Source organism: Natator depressus, chromosome 2, assembly GCF_965152275.1.
Source record: "Natator depressus isolate rNatDep1 chromosome 2, rNatDep2.hap1, whole genome shotgun sequence".
NCBI classification, from domain to species: Eukaryota; Metazoa; Chordata; order Testudines; family Cheloniidae; genus Natator; species Natator depressus.
In genome coordinates, this window is record NC_134235.1 from 35221967 (window position 1) to 35243880 (window position 21914).

The window sequence follows — 21914 nt, forward strand, 5'->3', positions numbered from 1 at the left end:
AGGATGAATTCACTGACACCAGACATAACATCTTCTGTTGAAGAAACTTGATTTTACAAGCATCTCTTTGCTCAAAATAAAGTTTCATAATCTGAGAACAACATTCATATTCCATTATACAAAAGACTTTTTAACACAGGATTCAGTAAGACCTTCATAAGTCAAAAGACATGATGAGGCCTTCAGTTTAGCTGAATCTTCTCTTGAAACCGCCAGCAAAAAGAACAAGAATCAAATATTTCTTCACCATTATGGTGCTAACAGTAGAATTTAAACACTCTCTTCTTGGAGAAGTCAGAGGGATATGCAAGTCTGTTCCCCAAGCACTCCCATGACTTTCCCACTTTCTTCTGCAAGAAACTGATACTTATAATTTTAAACTCGGAGATGCGACAAATAAATTTAATTTAGGCATACTCCAGTTCAAGAAATATATAATTTTCCAATTCCTGATGCAGGAATAACTCATGAGATTTACCACTGTTCAATTGAATTGCTTAGTTATCACATAGTCCTTTTCCTACAGGAATTCCTAGTGAATACTAAATTTCAGTTTGGACATCTTCCCAGTCCCAAATCTGGAGAATTTCAGTTCCAAAAGTCATTGTTCTGTATTTCTGTGCTTGCAAAACTGTGTCAATTTGAATTGGGAATAATTTATGGGACACCAGGTTTCAAAATCTTGAAGTACATACAGTCTAGCAGAGTGAGGAGAAGTTTGGACTACGAGAAGGATCATGTTTCTGAAATCCTTCTGAATGGACTTCTCATCTCAATTTGGACATACATATTATTACTGCAATTTAGACAGCTTTGTGTCATAAAGAGAAATGTATAAAGGTTCCAACAATTATAATGAGCACTTTAAACTTCTTCTTTGGCTCTAATTCTTTGGAACTTGTGGCACATTTTGAGGATGTCAAACTACTGCTTGGGGGCCAATTGGGTCAAAGCTACATTGAAATGGAGAAGGATTTCTGCACTAAGTCCTGACCTCCAACCAGAGCAAATATTTGACACCATGCAACCTTTGATAAGGTTTTCCACACTTGCTTTCATACAGGCTTAAAAGATTTCAGAGTAACAGCCGTGTTAGTCTGTATTCGTAAAAAGAAAAAAGAAAAGGAGTACTTGTGGCACCTTAGAGACTAACCAGTTTATTTGAGCATGAGCTTTCGTGAGCTACAGCTCACTTCATCGGATGCATAGTCTCTAAGGTGCCACAAGTACTCCTTTTCTTTTTTCTTTTTGCTTAAAAGATTGTTCAGGTGCAGCCAGGAAGACAGAATATACTCCTTAGATCTGAAGGTATGAGGCAAAATATTTGATCAGATCTTGAATCTAGCATCACTATGAGCTTCCCCCTGTGATATTATCTGATTAAAATATGACCATATAGATCATTGTTGCTACCACTGTTATATAATTGCAACAAATCTTGTACAAAGTAAGGTGTCTATGGAAAGGCTATGATTTGCTGAATGCGATTATGCTATTTGTATGCATGTATCATTTTGTATTTGAAGTTATAAATATTGGCTCTATGCCTGGACTTCAAATGTTTGCTCCTTGGGTAATGCCCATAAGGTATTTAGCCTACACATCTTGAAGGAACTATTCAAATTAAGTGGCTCATTAAGAAACACTTAACTCACAATGGACCATGGAAGACACCTATCTACACTTAATGGACTTTCCTGCTATGACTAAGTGAAATCATGCATGGACATGTGAGTTGCCCAGGTGACTATTTTACCTGTAATTTTTCATTAGCTGTGTTGAGGGCTTTCTTTGAAACAATGGATTTCCCTCCACATGGCAGAAGCTATAAAAGGCTGGAAACATCTCCATTTTGCCTCTTTCCTGCTCAAAACTCTGGACTATGGATTTATACTAATGGGAGCATTCTAACCAAGGGACTGAGGTCCTTCCAATGATTTGTAAGCAACTGGAGACTTGATTTAAGCCAGCAGTTTATGCCATCGCTGCTACAAGCCTGAACCAAGAACTTTGCAATTATTGTACATATTTGATTCCTTTAACCAATTTTAACTCTCATCTTTCTTTCTTTCTTTTTATAAATAAACCTTAGATTTTACATACTAAAGGATTGGCAACAGCATGATTATTGGGTAAGATCTGAGTTATATATTGACCTGGGTTTGTGGCTGATCCTTTGGGATAAGAGGAACCTTTCATTTGATGAAATTGGTTGTAAAGAACCACTCATCTTAAAGTCTAGTGTTTTTGGTGATGATACAAGGACTGGAATGCCTAAGGAAACTGCTGTTCTGACTTCTTCTCAACCAGTGTGGTGAAACAGAAGTTTACTTTTGTTGCTGGTTTGGTATATCTTAAGGGAGAATAACTGCCAGTTTGGGGTGTATCTGCCCTATTTCTCAACAGTTTGTCCTGAATTTGGTATTCTCAGTTGTGACCCATGGAGGCACGGTTACACCCCCAAAACAAAGCAATTAGCTGTTATGGTTATCCACAATGGCCAACATTTGAATGTATGTATGTCATATGCTAAAAACAAATGGGCTTGCTACTCAGGGTTTAAATATTTTCTGAAAGCTAGAAAAAGAAATAAAATAAAATAAATGCCAAATAGAAAATTACTCTCACACACCAAAAAAGTTGAGTTTAAATTTAAAAAAAAATTTACAGAAAAATTAACTGTAGGAAATGAAGAAGGAACAAAATACTTTAAAACCATAAGAATTTGTCAAAAACAACAACATAGCTACTGAGAAGCATACTGGATTGAAAAGGAGATCCTCACCTGTCAGTCAGAAAAAGAAAATCTGACTAAGTATAATGATAATCTCATGAGTAGAAAGTTATGCACCACAATTTGGTGCAGTAGTTTATCAATTTCAGAATATTATGATATGGAGCATTCCAATCCCTCTCATAATCAGTTGCACGACCTCAAAGTAGACAACTATTACAAATACTTATGTTTATGAACGTAATTACTGGAGAATCCATGTGGAGTTTATAATATATGAATGTTGTTTGGGCTCCACTGTCAAAAACAAAATTTAAAAAATAATTATCTTTTCAAGGTGCGCATAAATGTGCATGTAGAGAGAGAGAGAGAGAGAGAGAGAGAGAGAGAGAGAGCGTGAACAAAAAAAATCTTATAAATTGATTTACAATTTTTTTACAAAAATATCTGTAGGACTCACAAAGGATACTTCACAATGCCTACAGAAATTTTGTAATGATAATCAGAAAACACTGACTCAATAAAGTAATTTAAATGGTAAAAAGAAAGAAGGCGATTAAACAAGATTTGGTCATACACTACCACTTATTTTCTGTCTTAAGTACCAAATTACATTTTCCTTTACCAACTCAGCGTAAGTTCTTTTGTTAACACTTCTGCTATTTACTGCAACCTACCATTAACCTCTAATACTGTACTATACAAATAGAGTTATGAAGCACCCCTTTACTTGCAAAATCAAACAAAAACGTTTGCAAATGGTCTGACAATTCAGAGTTGTCAGAATTTAACAAAATGTTGAACATGCTCTTTTTACTGTAGTGATAGTATCAAAAGGCAGTAACAAACAATTGTATTAAATTCAATACATGCAAAGTTACATACACGTCATTGTGCTTCATTTTTTTAAAATGTTTAGGCTGAAGACAAAGTTACTGTGCTTTCAGTTTGGGTGTACAATCAGATTACAAGGTCCTCAGCTGGTGCAAACTGGCATAACTTCATTAACTAAATTAATTTCCTTCAGCTGAGGATCTGGCCCATATATTTTAAGAAAGAATGCATTGTCATGCACTATTCGGCATTAGCGTTTTGAGTACTTCAGAAGCTCATTGGCAATCACAAAAGGCACTGATTAATGGCAATGAAAAACAAACACACAATGTCAACTCCTGCTTTTACAAATCTTTAGCTTAGAATGTAACATACTGTACACACTAATTTAGATGAGATATACACAGCATTAGTAATATTAATAACCTACTTTGTAACCTCCGTGTAGGGCTTTCACCATGTAGCTGTCTGCGAGGCAAATATGGCGAGGGATGGGGAAGTGGCAATGAGGAAACATCATGTGTCTGAAGTTTGTACCAGTGAGGTTCATCATCTAATAGTGCTGTCTCTAGCTCAATAAGAATCTACAAATGAAACAAGCACAGGTGTTACAGTGGAACACTATTTTAAAATAGGTATTTCTACACATTTTATTCTATTCATTCTTCTAATGTTAACATTCACATTTGAAATTAAAGAGTTCTTGCATTCACTCAAAAATGAGCCATCAAGACACTTACGAATATAGTACTTGTAACAAATCTTGACACCGAATAAGACAAACACTTCTAACTTTAATAGCAACCATAGCACCTTAATGACAATCTGAACAGCATCTAAACATCTTGGGACAAATTAATAAACTATCATATTTCAACATCTTCAGTAAAGTTACACCAGGGACAAATTTGGACCATTATCAACAATCCTCAAAGAATATGACTTTTTGAAACTATGTTCATGTTGTTATTAAGACAGAACAACTAAAGAAGGTATCTGATACCAACATTACATCGTAAATTTCAGGTAACTTTTAGGAAGAGTTACTATTAAGCAGTCAAATATGTGCAAAAGTGTCAGCTTTTTTTTTTACATCAGATAAAAATATGTTATTCACAAGAGCCAAGGAAATCATCAGTCATCCATGTACTATTGACAAAGTCCCCAAACTACTGACTGATTATGAAGAGTCAAAACAGTTCCAAATACCTCTCCTAAAAATTCACTTTCTTCCTCACGAACTCGTGCTTGGTCCCAAAGGGTAATCTCCAACATTCGTTCTCTAAATTCTCTCCGATGAACTGGAGAATAAATGAATGTTTGGTTCCATTTCGGTTCCAATGTTTTCTTTACTGTTTTTGTTCTTCTTTTGTTTTTATCACTGCAAAGAGCAATTTAAACATTAAAGACTTCCAAAACCTACTACATTGTACTAAGCATTTTGTTAAATGCATGATCTCTTAGAACAGTGGTAATTTGTGTATAGTTTGAAAGATTAACAATAAACCAGAAGGACACCAGAATTAGGAGTTTCTGATGAAATAAAGATTAGGACCTGGGATTGGTCATAATTTACAGTTTTGTATTCATGAAGCATGTTTACAAAGTTCATTAGTTTAAAACTAGCTGGGTTCTTTGCATCATTCAACTGCAGTACTAATTTATATATATTTTAACAATATAATGAAGACACTGGCACATTTGCAAATACTCTAAGTATAACATACTAATCCACACTATATGGATAACAACTGCATTATTTGTAAACTCCTGGTAGCTAGATGTCAGAACAACATGTTCACTATGTAGTTGCATTTTATTCATATTGTTAAAATAAAGAACTTAATTGCATATTTCAACACTCAAGATTTGTTCACCATAGAGAACTAAGTTACATTGGACATGTTTTTCAGTGAAATTTGTTTAGTCAGGACTTCACATGCTCACCTAATTAAATGCTTGAGTTGTCTAACTGCACTTTTCCTCTTGCAGGTTACTTTTTCACGCACAAGAGATTTATTTTAGCCTACTAGGTTTATTCTTCAGAGGAAAGAAAAAGCAGTTTGGCTGTCAGAAGAAAACTAATTCAATAAGACAAACTGCTGTTTCTTTTATATATGAGAGGAAATACCAGGAATAATTAAAGGAAAAATTCTACACTCCTCACATAAAAGAAAATAAAAAAAACCCACAAAGTATTTCTTGTAAAACATTACCAAATCATAATAAAATTCCAAAATATATCATTATTGGTATTGTATACATTATTTTATTTTAATAATATATTTCTATTTATTTTATATTATATTTGGGGATTTTTTCTTCTTTTCATCACCTGACCATCCTTTTCCAACCTAGGGTACAGGGGTCTTTCTGCCCATATCCCATTGCATTATAAGAGCTCTAATTATCTAACAATATGAATACAGAAATTATTGGTGGGCATATTGATCTTCAAAAAAGTGGACAAGATAAATATAATAAAACAATTAATCTGATCCCCAGCTCGTGCAGATTGTTGCCTACTCCGTTGTCTTCAATGCCACTATGCCAATTTGCACGAGCTGAGGATCTAGATCACTGTATTTTATTAGGCCAATGGTTTTAAAACTTTTAAGGCAAAGAGGCCCAACAGGGACCTTTTTGTAAAAAAGCTTTTGAAATACAGCAATGCATATGATGATGGCATAAAAGATATCACAGTATCCAAGTTGACATAAAATGGATAAACCATTCTTCTTTGGCTAACTTCACCATTTTATCCTATTTCAGGTTACTTTACCATACTGTATAGCGTGAAGGTGAAAAGGACAATCTTGCAAGGAGTTGAGCACCCTCAATTCCTGTTGAAATCAATGGAAACTGAAGGTACTTAGCACCTTTCACGATTAGACAATTCTTTCTAATTAAATATTTAAGGTTAACTGGCTCTGCCCCAGACAGGGCTGAGGAGAGATGCATAGGAAGGCAGAATCTCCAGGCTGGGAAACATTTATGCATAGTATAACAAACAAATGCAGTAAAAATACTTATTTTAAAGATGCACATTATTCTATAGCTCCATCAATCGGTTTTTCATATACTGATTCCTCAATTTACAACAAACCTCTGCTACATTTCGCAACATGCCACAAAATAAAGCCAAACATTCCCCTCTGCCAACATGAGCAGAGGAAACACAGATGAGCAGATCCAGTCAGAGAGACTCCTCTAGCTGTTCCCCTTCCCTCTTACCCAATGGAAACAACTACATTCACAGAATCAAGCACTGAGATAAAAGGGGCCAGGGGAGGTAAAGGCCCCATCACACCATCATCTTCCCCTAAATGCCATGGGGATTACTGGTGTAAATTAATATCAATACTGTGTAGTGAGAAAGGCCTACAGTTAGAGCTGAGGGTTCTCAGCATGTCACAGGTTCGGGTCTTATTCAGCATTAATTTTTCAGTACCACAATTTGACACCCATGGTTTTTGGATGCCAAACCCTCTTCCTGTTTTACTGTGGGGAAGGGAATAGGGGGACAATGAATGCCTTGAAGAAATTATCAGAAACTCAATGAATCTATATCTGTGGAATTTCCTGTCCCCCACACAAGAATTACCTAGCAGATAATATGGCCTTAAAATATTAACAACAGTATTTGCAAACAACATCTCATCATGCAATGCAGACAGGTTTATCTTTAGTTTGCCATCCAATAGTTGATAAAATAATCCAATTGAAGTTAATTTGTTTAATAGAAAATAGTATTAAAATAAATGTAAAACCTGTTCTTCATCATTGCATAACATGTTCAATCGCTAAATTCCATTCTTTAAGACTATTCTATAAGATCTCATGTATGACCAGTACTAGCTAGCAATCTCTTCTCAACTCTGCATGCCATCTGAATATCTTTTTGAATGTCTACTAAAATATTCCTTACTTTTCCCTTGACCCTACCTTCTGTCTGGAAGAAAGTAAATTTTAACATAAGGATTCCTTGGCCTCCCATCTTCCCTTGAAGGAAGATCCTTTGCTCCCAATATTGTGACTATCAACTGATGACCAACCTTGTCATACCACAGCTTTATCTGTAACGAGAAAATATGCATTAGTCAGCTCATTTCTTTAACAATCTAGCACACTATTCCTCCTCCCAAGATGCATTTTACTCTTCAGCCCCTCAACTGTGATGGTTTTTATTGATTATTACAACCCAGATAATTTGTATTCCATTTTGTAAATTGTAGTGAGGCAGAAAAATGAAAGGATACACTGTAATAAAGTCAATGTGTATCAAAAGTTATTTCATAAAAAAAACCCACACATATATGCATATTATTTCTTTCTCATTGATTTCCAAATAGTGAACTGTTTAAAATTATGTTCCTTTTGTAGTTTTGGGTTCTGCTGTATGGTATTTAGCTACATGGGGTCTTTAAATATTTTGCCATTTCTAAGGGCTCTATTCACAATGAATGAAAGTTTCATAACCTGTTGGGGAAAAAAAGACTATGGAATGAAGCCCTAGGCATTATGGATCTGTTCAAATGATATTCAGAATAGTTTTGGAGGCATGTTTATGTTCAATTCTCAGGAGCTTTCCACAAACAGATGAAAGGGTGGATGAATGTTTCATTATGATGATTCCCTCCTCAATCCAACTCAGCATAATAACCAAACCAACAGGCCAAAAAAAATCTTATTTAGGTGTACAAGTTGTTTTTATTATTAATTAATCTCAGAACTAGATTAGCCATGGAGTATCCTTTTAACTACAGGTATTAGAAGCTCATAACAAACTGCTATTTAGACATTCCAGCCTAAACATTATGCTTCCAAATATATATTGCTCACATACAGAGCATATCTACATTAGACCATTGAATTCTTTCAGGGGTAAATGGTGTAGCCATAGCAGGATTAAGTATTAAAAATTATCAGGGTATCACATGATAGTGTGATAACATCACTGACACATCATTACAGACAGGCTGACAGAACAGACTATCTGTACAAGAAAGTCTGCTCCAGAGAGAGGAAGAACTAGAGATTTTAGAGGAAGCAGCAGCTACTAATGGCACCTACTAGAGCCAGGGAGGGGAGTGCTCAGTCCTGTCAATCCATGCCTACCAAAGCAGCCCATCTCCATGCACAGACACATCCCAGCAGAGGTAAATCTTGTGATGGGAGCTGCCAACACTACAACTCCTGATGGGCAGGAGGTTGGGGGTTGACACCACCTCTCCTGATTCTAATTCACACTCTTTGGTTAGGCCAGGGGAAGGGGCACATCAGCTAGCACCACAGCTTCTAGTCTTCAGGCAACCAGAGACAGGCCTTGGCAGCTGGCACACTTCTCAGGTCATATGACAAAAACACAAAAAGCTGGCTCAGGCTTCTGTAGTTCCCAGTACTTCAGTGACTTTGGTAGAACATGACCACAAACACTCGGCTTCATTTTCTGGTGGCCCAGGGCCTCTCTCCTCCCCAGTCCATCACTATGGTGCCTAACATCAGCCAGTGATATTCAAATGGATGCTCAAAGGAAGGAGGCGGCCTCTCTTCCCCGTTATCACTTCCTCTAAAATTTCTCTTCAGGAGAAGAATGGGCCTCTAGCTCACTAAGAAGCTTTGTGGAGACAACTCTGTACTCCCAGTTAGGTGGCTCTATAACTACTCCAAACAGAAGATGGAGGGAGTGGTGCTACCCTCGACATCTTGAACTCACACAGAGAGCTCTAGAGGGCTGTTCCCCCAACCACTCAATTCAGAGGGCTTTGGCAACCTTCCCCCAAACTGAGGATTGATGTTCATTGAAGTTGGGTGGGGAGGGCTGCATTGACCACCCATATGTCTTGGGCACCCCCACCCACTCACAGAGAGGTCACTAGGGACTGTTCTACCTCACCACATCACTCCCAGTCAGAGAGCTCTGTGGGTGGGGGCACTGTCAATATCACCCCTGCCTAATCAAAGAGTACTGTATGGGTTGCCCCTGCTGCTATCACCAACACACCTGAGCAGGATTTTCCCTGCACTGGGCTGTTGCAGGCCAGAACAGACACCAGAACTGAGAGCAAGGAGCTGGTTTCGCATGTGTTCTCAAAGCCCCCTCTGCTGGGCCCAGACAGCATGGAGGAGGAAGGTGCCTGATTCGAATGCTGAGGGAGAAGAGAAAGACTGAGAGGGGCAGGTTACGGGAATAGATTGGGACAAGGAGCCTGGATGGGGGAGGCTGGAATGGGGGAGAGGGGAAGTGGAACTAGGATTTGAGGTTGAGGTGGGGAGATTGGGACTGGCTGGGCAAGGAGACTGGCAGTATGAGCCCAGGAGAGAAACACAACGAGACTGGTTCCGGTAGGTGGTGAGGGAAAGAAGACTGTGATTATATGAGGAGCAGAGAGGGAGGCAGGGTCTGGAAGAGAAGGAGACTGGTAACTAGTGGGGAGGTTGGGAGAGGTGTGGGAAAGGGGAGACAGAGCATATGAGGAGCCACGAGCGTAATAAAGGTAGCTATTGTATGCATGATCTCTGCCTCTGCTGTTGCAGAAGTTGGACAGTGTATGGTGAATGAGGCAGGGAATTACAGGAAGAAAAAGGAGGGTCTCATTTTTAAGGCACTAGAATACTCTTCTCAGGAACTGGATTCTATCCCTGCCTTGTCAACGAGTTCCTATGCAACGCTGGGCAAGTCACTTAAACCAAACTTCTTATAGGTGGTCACTAATTCTGTGTTCTACGGGTGCCCAACTTGAGGTCCAGCGGTCTTATTTGTAGAAGGGCTGAGCACTCACAGCTGGAATTGCAGTCAATGTGAGCTGTGCTTTGAACATATTAATTGTTATATAATGCTAAGTAGTATGAAAAATCAGACATGCTAGGCATCTCAAAGTGGACACCCAAAACTAGTGGATTATTTTGACCTTAATCTCTTCGTGCCTCAGTTCTGCTCATTAATGTCCATTTTATGCACTGAATGAGGCCGGGGTCCCATTGAAAATACAGTATGTGATAATGTCATAAAAGACTGTAGCATAATGCATATGCATAACGGGACTGGATTAAGATTGCACAGACAACCTTAATTCTCGCATTTCATAATTTTTGAGTGCTTGACTTTGCAACCTTGATAATGCTATTTTAATATTAGGGAGGAGCACATGTCGTGTGTGTAATATATGATATACTTTACTTAGACAGTTGTATCTTACAGATGTAAAAACAGACTGTATTTATACCTGTTAACATTATGGTATCTTTGATTTCTTTATTGATTTGTTCCACTCATCTGTACATATGTCTCGAGGTGGGGAGATGCACTCTCACATAACTGCATGCAGAGGTCAATGTTGAGGTGACCACAAGCTTTACTGACATCCTCTGCCATACAAACTTTGGCTCTGAGGTGACTATGGTTAGCCCCACCGACCTTAGGTGGTATTGAGCTTTGCTTTTTTCTCCTTTTATATATAATGTGCATACTTATTTTTATGCATTATAATTATTTTTATAATTATAATGTTTTATAGCTGAAATAATATGTTCTTTTCTATTTTGTGTCATTTTTGAGCAAATGATACCTCAGCGGGATGGTTTTGTTTAAAATTTTATTTAGATTAAGCTTCTACAAATGCAGATGTTACTCCTCAGGTGGGGAAGTTTGTGGTGTAGCTGACATGAAATGTTGACTACCTTCCCAAAATAAAGAGTGGCTCCTGAGCGTAGCCAAAACCAGACTAATGCTGCCTTGGCTGCTCTCTGGCCTGCTGGGAACAAGTATGGGAGGAGTGCTAACAGGCAATAGTGGGTGCAGATGTTACTGAGGGTGGGAAAGAGTATTGTAGGGCTCAGCTGGGAGGACCAACTTCACCTATATTTCCTGTCTACATGCACAATGGAACATCATGAACTGATCTGCTATGGAAATGTATTTATTTAAAAATGTTACTGTTCCTAGTAACACTTGTGAACAAGAAATACCAAATCTCTATGGAGATTTCTGGCAAACTACACACATGAATGACTGTTAATATAATACCCAATCACTCACAAATTAGGGCTGGTCTACACTACAGGGGGGCAGGGGCGGAATCGATCTAAGTTTCGCAACTTAGCTGAAGTCGACATACTTACATCTACTTACTGTGGTGTCTTCACTGCAATGTGTCGATGGGAGACACTCTCCCATTGATTCCCCTTGCGCTTCTCATTGAGGTGGAGTACCGGAGTTGATGCTAGAGCGATCAGTGGTTAATTTATCACATCTATACTAGACACGATAAATCGACCCCAGCTGGATGGATCGCTGCCTATCAATCCAGCTGGTAGTGTAGACAAGCCCTTAGATTGATCCTAGTTTAAAGGCACAACTTCCAGGAAATCATAGCTATTCAAGGTGCCTACCTACACATACATGTTTCCTCTAGCAGGCTCATCCTGTTTGCCAGCACTGATACATTGGCAGTGCATACATTGTTATACTTGATTAAACTTGTTGATATTTGTGTGACAAATTGAAACTGCAAGGTAAGGAAGAACAGGAGTTCACAGCCAATTCTGGCTGTCAGGCTAATTAAAGATGGTGAATGGAAAATATGTTTAAGACTATATAATTTCCCAGGAGAATGTTGCCTAATAGCACTCGGTATGCATTAAAAAACTTCACTGGGAGTTAAACTGAAACACAAAGATGTGAATACATCAGTGTTCAAGATACAGGCTTGTACTTTTCCAAAAATGGTATAACCAGCACAGATCAAGAAGGAGGATGCAAGCACAAGAGAAACAAGAACCTTTCTGTGCAGTGAAAAAAATAATAATGAACAAAAATTCTGATTGTTGGGAGCATAAATAAAGGTTACTTACCTGAAACTGGCGGTTCTTCAAAATGTGTATACTACACCTGTGTATGCATGCACACACCACACCAGAAATTTTAAGTAAGCAGTGCCTGTTGGACTGTACATGTGCAGTTCTCTTCATGCTCCAAACTGAGAGTATAAAGGGCAGTGTGGACCGATGCCTCTCCAGTTCATCTGCTTATCACAAATCTGGCTATGATCCACAGCAGAAGGGACAGAGGTTGGGTATTAGAATAGGGACCACACTAGCAATAAGGGATCACAAAGCAAGAAGAAGTCTAAGTGTCTTTCTAATTGCTTTTGTTCTCTGTAGATAAAAGGCCAGTGCACATCAGATGTCTAGGGAGTGAAGCCTTCTTTCCTCAGCAGCAGCATGTGGTTTTGGAAAAAATACCAGTACGAGGATGATTTGATTCACAGGAAACTACAAAACTACTTTAGGGGTGACTTTTGGGTGGCGGCAAAGAGACACCTTCTCTTTATAAAAGGTGGCATATGGCAGATTTGCCATGAGCATTGCAAGCTCACTCATCCTTCTGGCTGACTAGGAAGGCAACTTTCACCAAGAGATGGGACATAGAGCAAGTGGCTAATGGTCTGAATGGAGGTTTGGTGGGAACTGAAAGAGCAATGTTGAGGGCCTACTGAGATGTTGGCTTCACCACCGATAAAAAAGATCTAAGAAGTTCATTTAGCAGTCTAGTGATTGCAGGATGAGTGCAGACAATGTGGTCCTTGACAGGAGGAAAAGCTCTGATTGTTGCCAGATGGATCCATACGGAACTGATAGAGAAACTCGATGTCTTAAGGGTAAATAGGTAATCTACAATATCAGGGATCCCAGTAGACTCTGAAGACTGTCATGAGCAAAAGGAGAAATGTTTCCATTTGGCTGAATAATATTTCCTGGTAGAATCCTTCCTGCTCTGGTTGAGAACGGATTGAACTGCTATTTAACTTGAGCACTCCATCCAAATACCAGGCCTTGAGCTGGAGTGGCCCAGAATTATAATGTTTGATTATACCATTGTGCTGCATCAGCAGATCCAGAAATGGGCAGATTTTGGTATACAGACAGGATGAAATCCTCAGGAGGCCTGAGAACCAGAACTGTATCTGCTATTTGGGCACAATGAGCATGACCCAAGCCCTGTCATGAGGGATATTTTGCAGGACTATAGTATCAGTGGGATGGGAGGGAAGCTGTACCTGAGGTGGTCAGTCCAGGGTAACAGAAGGGCATTGTTCTTCAAGCCTTGGCCCAGAGCTGTTCTGGAGCAGTATGGGTGAGTTTACTGTTCCCTTGTGAGGCAAAACAATCCCAGGACAGAGTTTCCATTGATTGAAGATCTCATTGAGAACAGAATCATGAATCTTCTATTCCTGGTCTGTTGAAAAATGTTTGTTGAAACTGTCTGCTAGTGAGTTCTGAGTGCCTGGTAAATATACTGCTGAGAGAGTTATGTGATGTCTGATATACCAGTTCTAGAGGTCAACCGTCCTTACACACAGGGGGAGGGATCTTGTCCCCAACTATTGTTTACGTATAGCACATTAGTCATATTTTCTGACATTACTTGGCTATGTCAGGATCAGATGAGTGGGAGGAATACATTGCAGACCCGACAGACTGCCCTTAATTCCAGTAAGTTGATGTGCATCCTGGCCTCTTAAGGGGTCCGGGTGCCTTGTGCAGTGTGATTGTTCATATGAGCTCCACAATCTCATAGAGAGACATCTGTGATTATAGTTACCTTGGGTGTAGGTGTGAGAAAAAGAATACCCACCCAAACTTTCTCCAACTTTGCCCACCAGGCAAGAGAAGCCAAAACCTTGGTGGAATTGTTACTTTGGCATTGATGTTGTCTTTTTCTGATGAGTAGATGGACTAATGCCAGGTTTATAGGCAGCTTAGATGGAACCCGGCAAATGGTATAATGTGGGTGCATAAGGCCACGTGGCTGAGGAAGAGAAAGGCAAGCCCTGACTGAGGTCAACAGTTTGAGGGTGACTTGTTTTATTAGATCACCCATAACATGTAATCTCTTGATGGGAAGATAGGCTCTTCCTGTAGTCGAGTTCAGTGTTCCTCCTACGAAGTCTATCAACCTTGTAGGGGTTAAAGTAGACTTTTGATGGTTGACCCAGACTCCTAAGGAAGAGAAAAGATGGAGTAGGAATGCTACTGCTGACTGGACTTCCCTGCTGGATCTGCCCATCAGGAGCCAGTCTCTGAGCTATGGAAAGATGGTGAAACTGTTTTGTCTCATCCAAGCTGCCACTGCTGAAAGGACTTTTGTGAAGACTCTGGGTGCTGCAGCTAGCCCAAATGGAAGAACTCTGAATTATAAGTGGTCCTCCCTAATGAGGAATCTGAGGAACCTTCTGTGGGAAGAGTCAATGTCTATATGAAAGACCCCAAACCAAGTGCCCTCTTCCAGAAAAAGGACTATTGATGCCACTGTGGCCATGCAGAATTTTAATTTTTGGATGAAAACATTAAGTTGCTGTAGGCCAAGAATCGGTCTCCATCCACCAGATTTCTTGGGGACCAAGAAATATGGGGAGTAGAACTCCTTCCCCTCATATCGAGGGGGCATCAGTTCTATGGCCACTTTCTGGAGAACAAAATTTTCCTCTTAACATAGAATCTGCTCATGAGAGTGATCCCTGAAAAGGAGGCAGTAAGGGGGTTTGTGATGAAGAGGTCAGATAAACTCAATTACACAGCCTTGGTGGATGTCATCTAGTACCCACTTGTCTGTAGTTATTGTTGCCCAGCTCAGAGCAAAGTGTATAAAAAAGCCACCAAAGGTTCAGGCTGCAATGAGGCATGCCATCCATGGTGGTACACAGTCCCTGAGCATACCAGCAGAAGAACTGCTTGGATGGTGGGTGGAGTTGGAGGTGGTTGTGAAAGTAGAAGAAAGCATACATCTGGGTCTTTGAGCCCTTTGTTTCTTACATGGGGGTTCATATGGGCATTGATGCCTGAGGAGGAGGTCTGAGTCTATAGTGTTGCTTGTGATGGTTCCTCTTCAGGGCCAGGGTGTAAATTCCCAGAGAGAAGAGGGTGGTTCTAGAGTCTTTTTGAGTGTGTAAAGACTCATTGGTCTTCTCACTAAAGAGGTTAGACTCATCAAAGGTTCCTCAATGGTATTCTGGACCTCCCTGGGGAACACTGAAGATTGCAACCATGACTCATACCTCATGACTAGAGCAGTGATGATGGCTCTAGAGGCAGTATCTTCTGTGTCTACTATCATTTGACATGATGTCTTCACCACCGGCCTGCCTTCATCAATAAGGGCTTGAAACTGGGCCTAGGGAAGTCTTGTCTACCTAGGGAAGTCTGTCTTTAAAGTCTGAAAATTTGGCATAATTCAGGAAATTGTATTTTGCTAGCAATGCCTGGTATTTAGCAACTGTAAATTGGAGACTAGACAATGAATACTTTCCTACTCAAAAGGTTGAAGCATTTAGCACCTTTATCAGTAGGGGCACGCTTGGAGAACTGCTTCTGGACCTTTCTTTAGCCACTCGCACCACTATGGAGTTGGGCGCTGGATGAGTGAATAAAAACGCTGCCCCTTCAGCTGGCATGAACTTTTGTTTCTCAGCTTTCTTCAGGTTTGGGGCACAAAAGGCTGGGGTGTGCCACAGCGAAATGTCAAGTTCCAAAATGGCTTGTTTAACTGGAAAGGCCACCCTTGAAGGGCTAGAAAGCTGGAGGGTGTTTTGTAATCTCTGCTGTGTGCCCTGGACCTCTTCAAGAGGAATCTGGACTTCAGTAGCCACCCTCCGCAAGAACTCCTGGTGCTGCTCATGGTCATTGGGTGGAGAGGGAGATGATGGAACAACTACCTCAACAGTGAGGAGGGTGGCATACCCATTGGAAACATTGGATCTGGCTCAAACTCCTCCTCCACAGATTCTGACATGAAGGGTCAGAAGGAGAGGGTCAGAAGGAAGGGAGAAGAGGGTCAGTGTGATTCTCGCCTGGATCCAGGGTGCCTCTATATGATCCCATGGGACGCAGTAAGAATTGATGGGAGAGATCAATAAAAGCTCTGCTGGTGAAAATCGATGTTTCAAAGGAGTTGCCCTATAATTTAGTAATGCCAGATAAGGGTCTGTATAAGACTCCTCTGCTGTCTTTAGTAGTCTTTTTATTCTCTTAACACCATTTTCCATAAGCCCATTAGACTGTGGACATCTTGGACTAGATATAATGGGCTTAAACTCAGATTTTCTTGCAAAACATGAGAATTTATAATCATCAAATTGGTCCATTGGCTGACATGACCACTTCTGGTATGCCATGTCTGGCAAAGATAGATTTGATACTCACAGTAACATGTTTTGCACTAGTGTTCTCAAATCCTGTTATTTCTGGAAAATGAGAATAATAATCCAGAACCAATATATAATTCTTGCCAGCAGTAAACAGACCCATGCCTACTTTGGACCAGGATGACAAAATTTCTTCATTTACCATCATAGGCCATTTTATTTGGTTATCTCTGTATTGTTGGCATGTTTCACAAGCTTTAATGGATTTTACTCTATCTGTATTAATTTGTGGCCAGTATAGAACATTTCTAGCCCTTCTTTTGCATTTTTCAATACCCATGTGGCCTTCATGTATCCTACGTCGTACACATCTTTAACCCTAACAGACTCCCTAAGCCTAAGTTGTTCCAGCCTTGCTCTTGCTCCAGCCCTGTTCCTAGTCCTGCTCCAGCCCTGCTCTCACTCCAGCCTCACTCTGGATTCATAATCCCAGTTCTGACCCTGGCTCTGACCACTAGGCCCAATGGCCATGGCTCTGACCAGTAGGCATGATCATCCCCATTACAGTTGTACAGGCAGGTCTTCCCAGTCTGAATCTGAATGGGGTCTCATGGGCTGCTCCATGAGTGCTTCTGCAGACCAAGCTCTGGTCCCTCATGAGTTCAGAGAGGGAAGGCACTGCAGATACTGCAAACTGGAGGTGATATGAGCCTCCGCAAGGCAATAGAGGCAGTGCAGGAGATTGTCGTTGATAGAGAAGGAACAGAAGCAGGAGACACAGTTCTTGAACCCTTGAACTCTTGGAAAAGTCCCTCTTCGAAGAGAGAAGCTCCCTGGAGCAGGAAGAACAAAAGTAACTATGCTAGTGTGCTAAACACAAGAAAATACTAATTTGTCAAAAACTATTTACAGATTGTATTCATAGGTTCACAGTAAAGGAAGATCAAAGTAGACATGGAGGGTTCCAACTCAGGCCATGTGGTGATAAGAAGGAACTGGAGAGGTGTCTATCCACACTGCCCTTTATACTCTTATTTTGGAAAATAACTGTGCATGTGCAGACCAATGGAAACTGCTTACCAAAAATTTCCAGACTCAGGTGCATGGTGTGCATACATACATACCCATGTGTGGCATACATTGAAGTAGTAGGTTTCAGAGTAGCAGCCGTGTTAGTCTGTATCCGCAAAAAGAACAGGAGTACTTGTGGCATCTTAGAGACTAACAAATTTATTTGAGCATAAGCTTTCATGAGTGAGCTGTAGTTCACGAAAGCTTATGCTCAAATAAATTTGTTAGTCTCTCAGGTGCCACAAGTACTCCTTTTCTTTTTATTGAAGTAGTAGTGAAGGTTAAAAATATACCCAGGGACTCAGGGGATAGAGAGGGAGTGTGGCTGTGGTGAGAGGTGGGAGGGTGTGGGGGAAACAGTGGGGAAGCTGACAGTGGAATCAGGGGCAAACCCAATCTTTCAGAATGATTAAATGAATAGGTATTGACAGTGATGTGTGAACATCCCTGAGATCTGTACACTAATCCAGATTAATCCATCTACCTTCCTACTGAATATGGGCATATTGGGAGGCATGATTTGGTTTCTCATGTTAGTTAGGGTGATGTTGTCAAAGCCATGAGTATAAGCTTCCTGAGAACCATGCCAAGCAACATTTGACTCTTTGACCAGAATTATACTCTGTAGAAGGATACGCAGAGAGGTCTGTAAAGGCTCCATGGACAATGTGCAAAAATAAAATTTCATCTGAATAGAGCCCTTGAGTAGTAGAACTGTAATAAATAATCAGTGTTGGAGATGCTTATTCCTTACACTCTCATGTAATTTGCAGTGTATGCTGTATACAGAATTATTGTTATTTTTACTCTCTTAATCATGAGTAACACGATCATTTGATCAAATGAAGATACCTTTCATTCTTCAATGAAATAAATTATTTTAAATGGGATTTATATCAGGATTTTTGTCATATTTAATGTAATTTAAAATGATGGGCTACCACATGTGCTTCTAAATACTTCATAAAATCATGGAATTTAGGATGATTTTTGCTTTTCAATTGAACACTTGCTTGTCAGATGAAATTGCTAATTCATAGTTTCTTTTGAAAATATCTAAGCAGAAGAGAAATATAAATGAATCATTTAAATTATACATAAGGTAGTGGCCAGTACTTGGCCTTCCTGGGCTTTTAACAATTTGTGTTTGAATTTGTATACAACTTTTGTTTTCCATTTTGATTGCCAACTTCATAAACCATCAACATCAGTCACATATTAAAGGATCTGCACTGAAGTTCTTACTAGATACCCACTACATATCAGTAGCACATCAGTAGCACATAATATTTTAAACAATATTACCAAGCTTTTAACCTTTTGCTCCAAATTTTTCTCACATTTTTATTCTGAACTTATAATCAGGCATTTGTATATACCACTTTAGGGAAATCATAAATTGTTGGGAAAAAATTAGTCAGTATGCTTTGCTTATTAAACCTTAATCCCAGCCAAACCATTTTCTGCTGTCTAACCTATCTCATGTAACGTTTCCCTTCAAGTTAATACTATGAGCACTTTTCCATTTCACTATGAAAATTAAAAATCTCACTCTCATCATTTGGAACCTTTCATTTTCACCTTTCCTTGGGCAGTAACTGAGCAATATATGTAAAAATTATACAATTCTCAAACAAAAAGTGAACATTTCCATAAAAATATTTTGTAACAAAATCAGGTAATATTCTACATATAAAAAACTGAAAAAACATGCAGCAAAACAACCGAAGCGTTGTAACATATTAGTACAACCTACATTTGAGTTAATCTACAGTACCTTAAGGGTTTCCTAATGAAAAAAGGCAAACAACTTGTACCCAAATAGGACTGTAAAACTCAATAAACTCAATGATCAGAGGCAGACAGAAATTATTTTTTAATTAAATCAGGTTTTGATTAAATCAACCTACTTTTCAAAATGCAAGCACTGAGTATAATATACACAAAATTCATTTCTTTAGACAAGGTACAAATTTATTTGCCAATCTTCCACTGAAGGAACTACTATTAATTGGAAAATGCAAAAAAGGATGTGTTAAGTAATGATAATGAATGATTTAAAGAGACATCAACCTTGGTATAATGAGATCAAACATCCACAGCACAAGATTATTTACTACTTGTACAATATATGTATGTATGTATGTATGTATGCAGAACACATAGCCATTATCACTGCTGAAACCTGTGTGAGTTTAAATATATATCACAAAAGTAGCAAAACTAAAGCTAATTGTCTCTTTAAATTTTAATTTAATATTTAACCCTCATGCAAAATTTTACAAGCTGCTCACAAGATGGTATGAAATTTGTTAATATGGTTTGAAACAACACATTAAAACAATGGGAAAACAGACCAAAACGTAACGTTTTCCTACTATGCATTTTCCAAAATAATCAAAAGAAAAGAACACAACTTTAGTTTCTATCAGGCAGACGAGGCCTTTACCTGAACCCTAGGAACAAAAGGCGTTGTTCTTCTACTAAGGCTTTGGCTCTGGTAAGCAAAATTAAAGAAAAAGCAATAAAACAAAACCAAAAAAGACAACACTCTGGAAACTAAAAGACCAAAAGTAAAAACAAAGACACACAACTATTACTTTAAACACAGCTTTACACCAAAGACATAGTTATCCAAAACAAACTATTTTAATGCAGTGCATAAATTAAATCTGCACATATGTTACTGAAGCATGTCAAAACTCTGTGGTGAAATTCTGGCCCCACTGAAGTCAATGGAAGTTTTGACATTGACTTCAACAAAGCCAAGATTCACCCTGTATGTCTGTCTACTGATTACGCTTTCAACAGATTAAGAAATAATATTAACTAAAGCAAAAAATGAGTACAGTGGGCATTAAAAGTGGAATAGAAAATATTAATTCAGCCTGAATATCTCTGTCAGAAAGCTTAAAGTATGCACTGAGAGGCTAGAAACTAATACAGCAATACCAGGTTTTATTCCCCTTTTCCACAGTTTAAAGTAGCATTTGTACCAGCAGCCCTCATACACGCTGTAGCAACCCTTAAACTGAAGTTGGAGCAGTTGGATATTAACACTGGGGAAAAGGTGTGATAATGTATTTCCATTCCCTACCAGTCATGACAGGAATGACATATGGTGTATACAGAAAACTCTTGCACGAAATGAGTCCTGAAAAATTTAGCAATAGTTAGGAATCACACTCTGTACAATTTGACCATTCTGTCACCTTATTGACACCTTACGCTGCAGGTAATCCCAAGGATTTCAGTGTGACTATTCACAGAGTAAGGTATTATCCAATAGGCTAGATACGGCTGTGCAGGGAAGTACGAAAGTCCCATTCACTCCACCGGCATAGATGCTGGAAGTAGGGGTGCTGGGGGTGCTGCTGCACCCTCTGGATTGAAGTGGTTTCCATCATATACAGGGTTTACAGTTTGGTTCAATGGTTCTCAGCATCCCATCTATAAAAATTGTTTCACCACCCCTGTTCATCGGTTGGCCCAGCTAAGACTGTTGCTCTACCACAGGGTGAAGAAAGAAGGGACTACTTGCCCAGCACTCCCTCCTGTAAGGGCAGAGAAGGTGTGGAGAGGGGCTGGGACTGCAAACGTGGCTTTTCTTGCTAGAATAAGCTGCTCCATGAAAAGGGGAGAAGAAACTCACACCAAAGCAAGGGGGAGTCTGAGAAGAGTTGTGACTCTCTCAGGTTACATCTACACTGGAACTGGTGGTGTAATTTCCAGCTTGAGTAGACATACACACACTAGCTTTGGTTGAGCTGCCATGCTAAAAATAGAAGTGGCAACATGAGTGATGGGCTTTTACTCCCCGTGTACAAACCCAGCTGGGACACTGGATATTTACTCGGAAGGCTAGCCCATACTGCCACCCACACCACTTGTTCTTTTAGCACACTAGTACAATCAAAGCTAGCGCACATACATCTATCTGAGCTGGAAATTACACCTCCAGCTCCAGTGTAGACATACCCTCTGTCACAGTTTGTCCCGTGGTCCGCTCCTGCAGTGGCACAGCTGCATACTGTCCCTTACCCAAGATAGACTGTATGTAGCCCAACGTGAGCGAATGTGTCAAATCTGGCTCCAAAGTAAAAAATAGGATTTCAAGGTCTTCATGATTCTCC

The 21914-nt window shown here is 39.5% G+C and overlaps 1 protein-coding gene across 26 annotated transcripts in view; it reads right to left on the reverse strand.

Annotated features, from left to right (window-relative positions):
- Positions 1 to 21914, reverse strand: part of RIMS2 (regulating synaptic membrane exocytosis 2) — a 737938-nt gene that overhangs the window by 279269 nt on the left and 436755 nt on the right. For 17 of the 26 annotated variants that reach the window (XM_074943967.1, XM_074943991.1, XM_074943978.1 and 14 more), the window contains 3 exons: positions 7514 to 7644; positions 4778 to 4949; positions 3999 to 4152 (listed from right to left, as the gene is read on the reverse strand). In XM_074943967.1, the coding sequence (XP_074800068.1) occupies positions 3999 to 4152; positions 4778 to 4949; positions 7514 to 7644 (457 nt within the window). Of the gene's footprint in view, positions 1 to 3998; positions 4153 to 4777; positions 4950 to 7513; positions 7645 to 20230; positions 20279 to 21914 lie in introns of all 26 variants that reach the window. The other 9 variants (XM_074943965.1, XM_074943973.1, XM_074943969.1 and 6 more) reach the window with 1 other exon arrangement.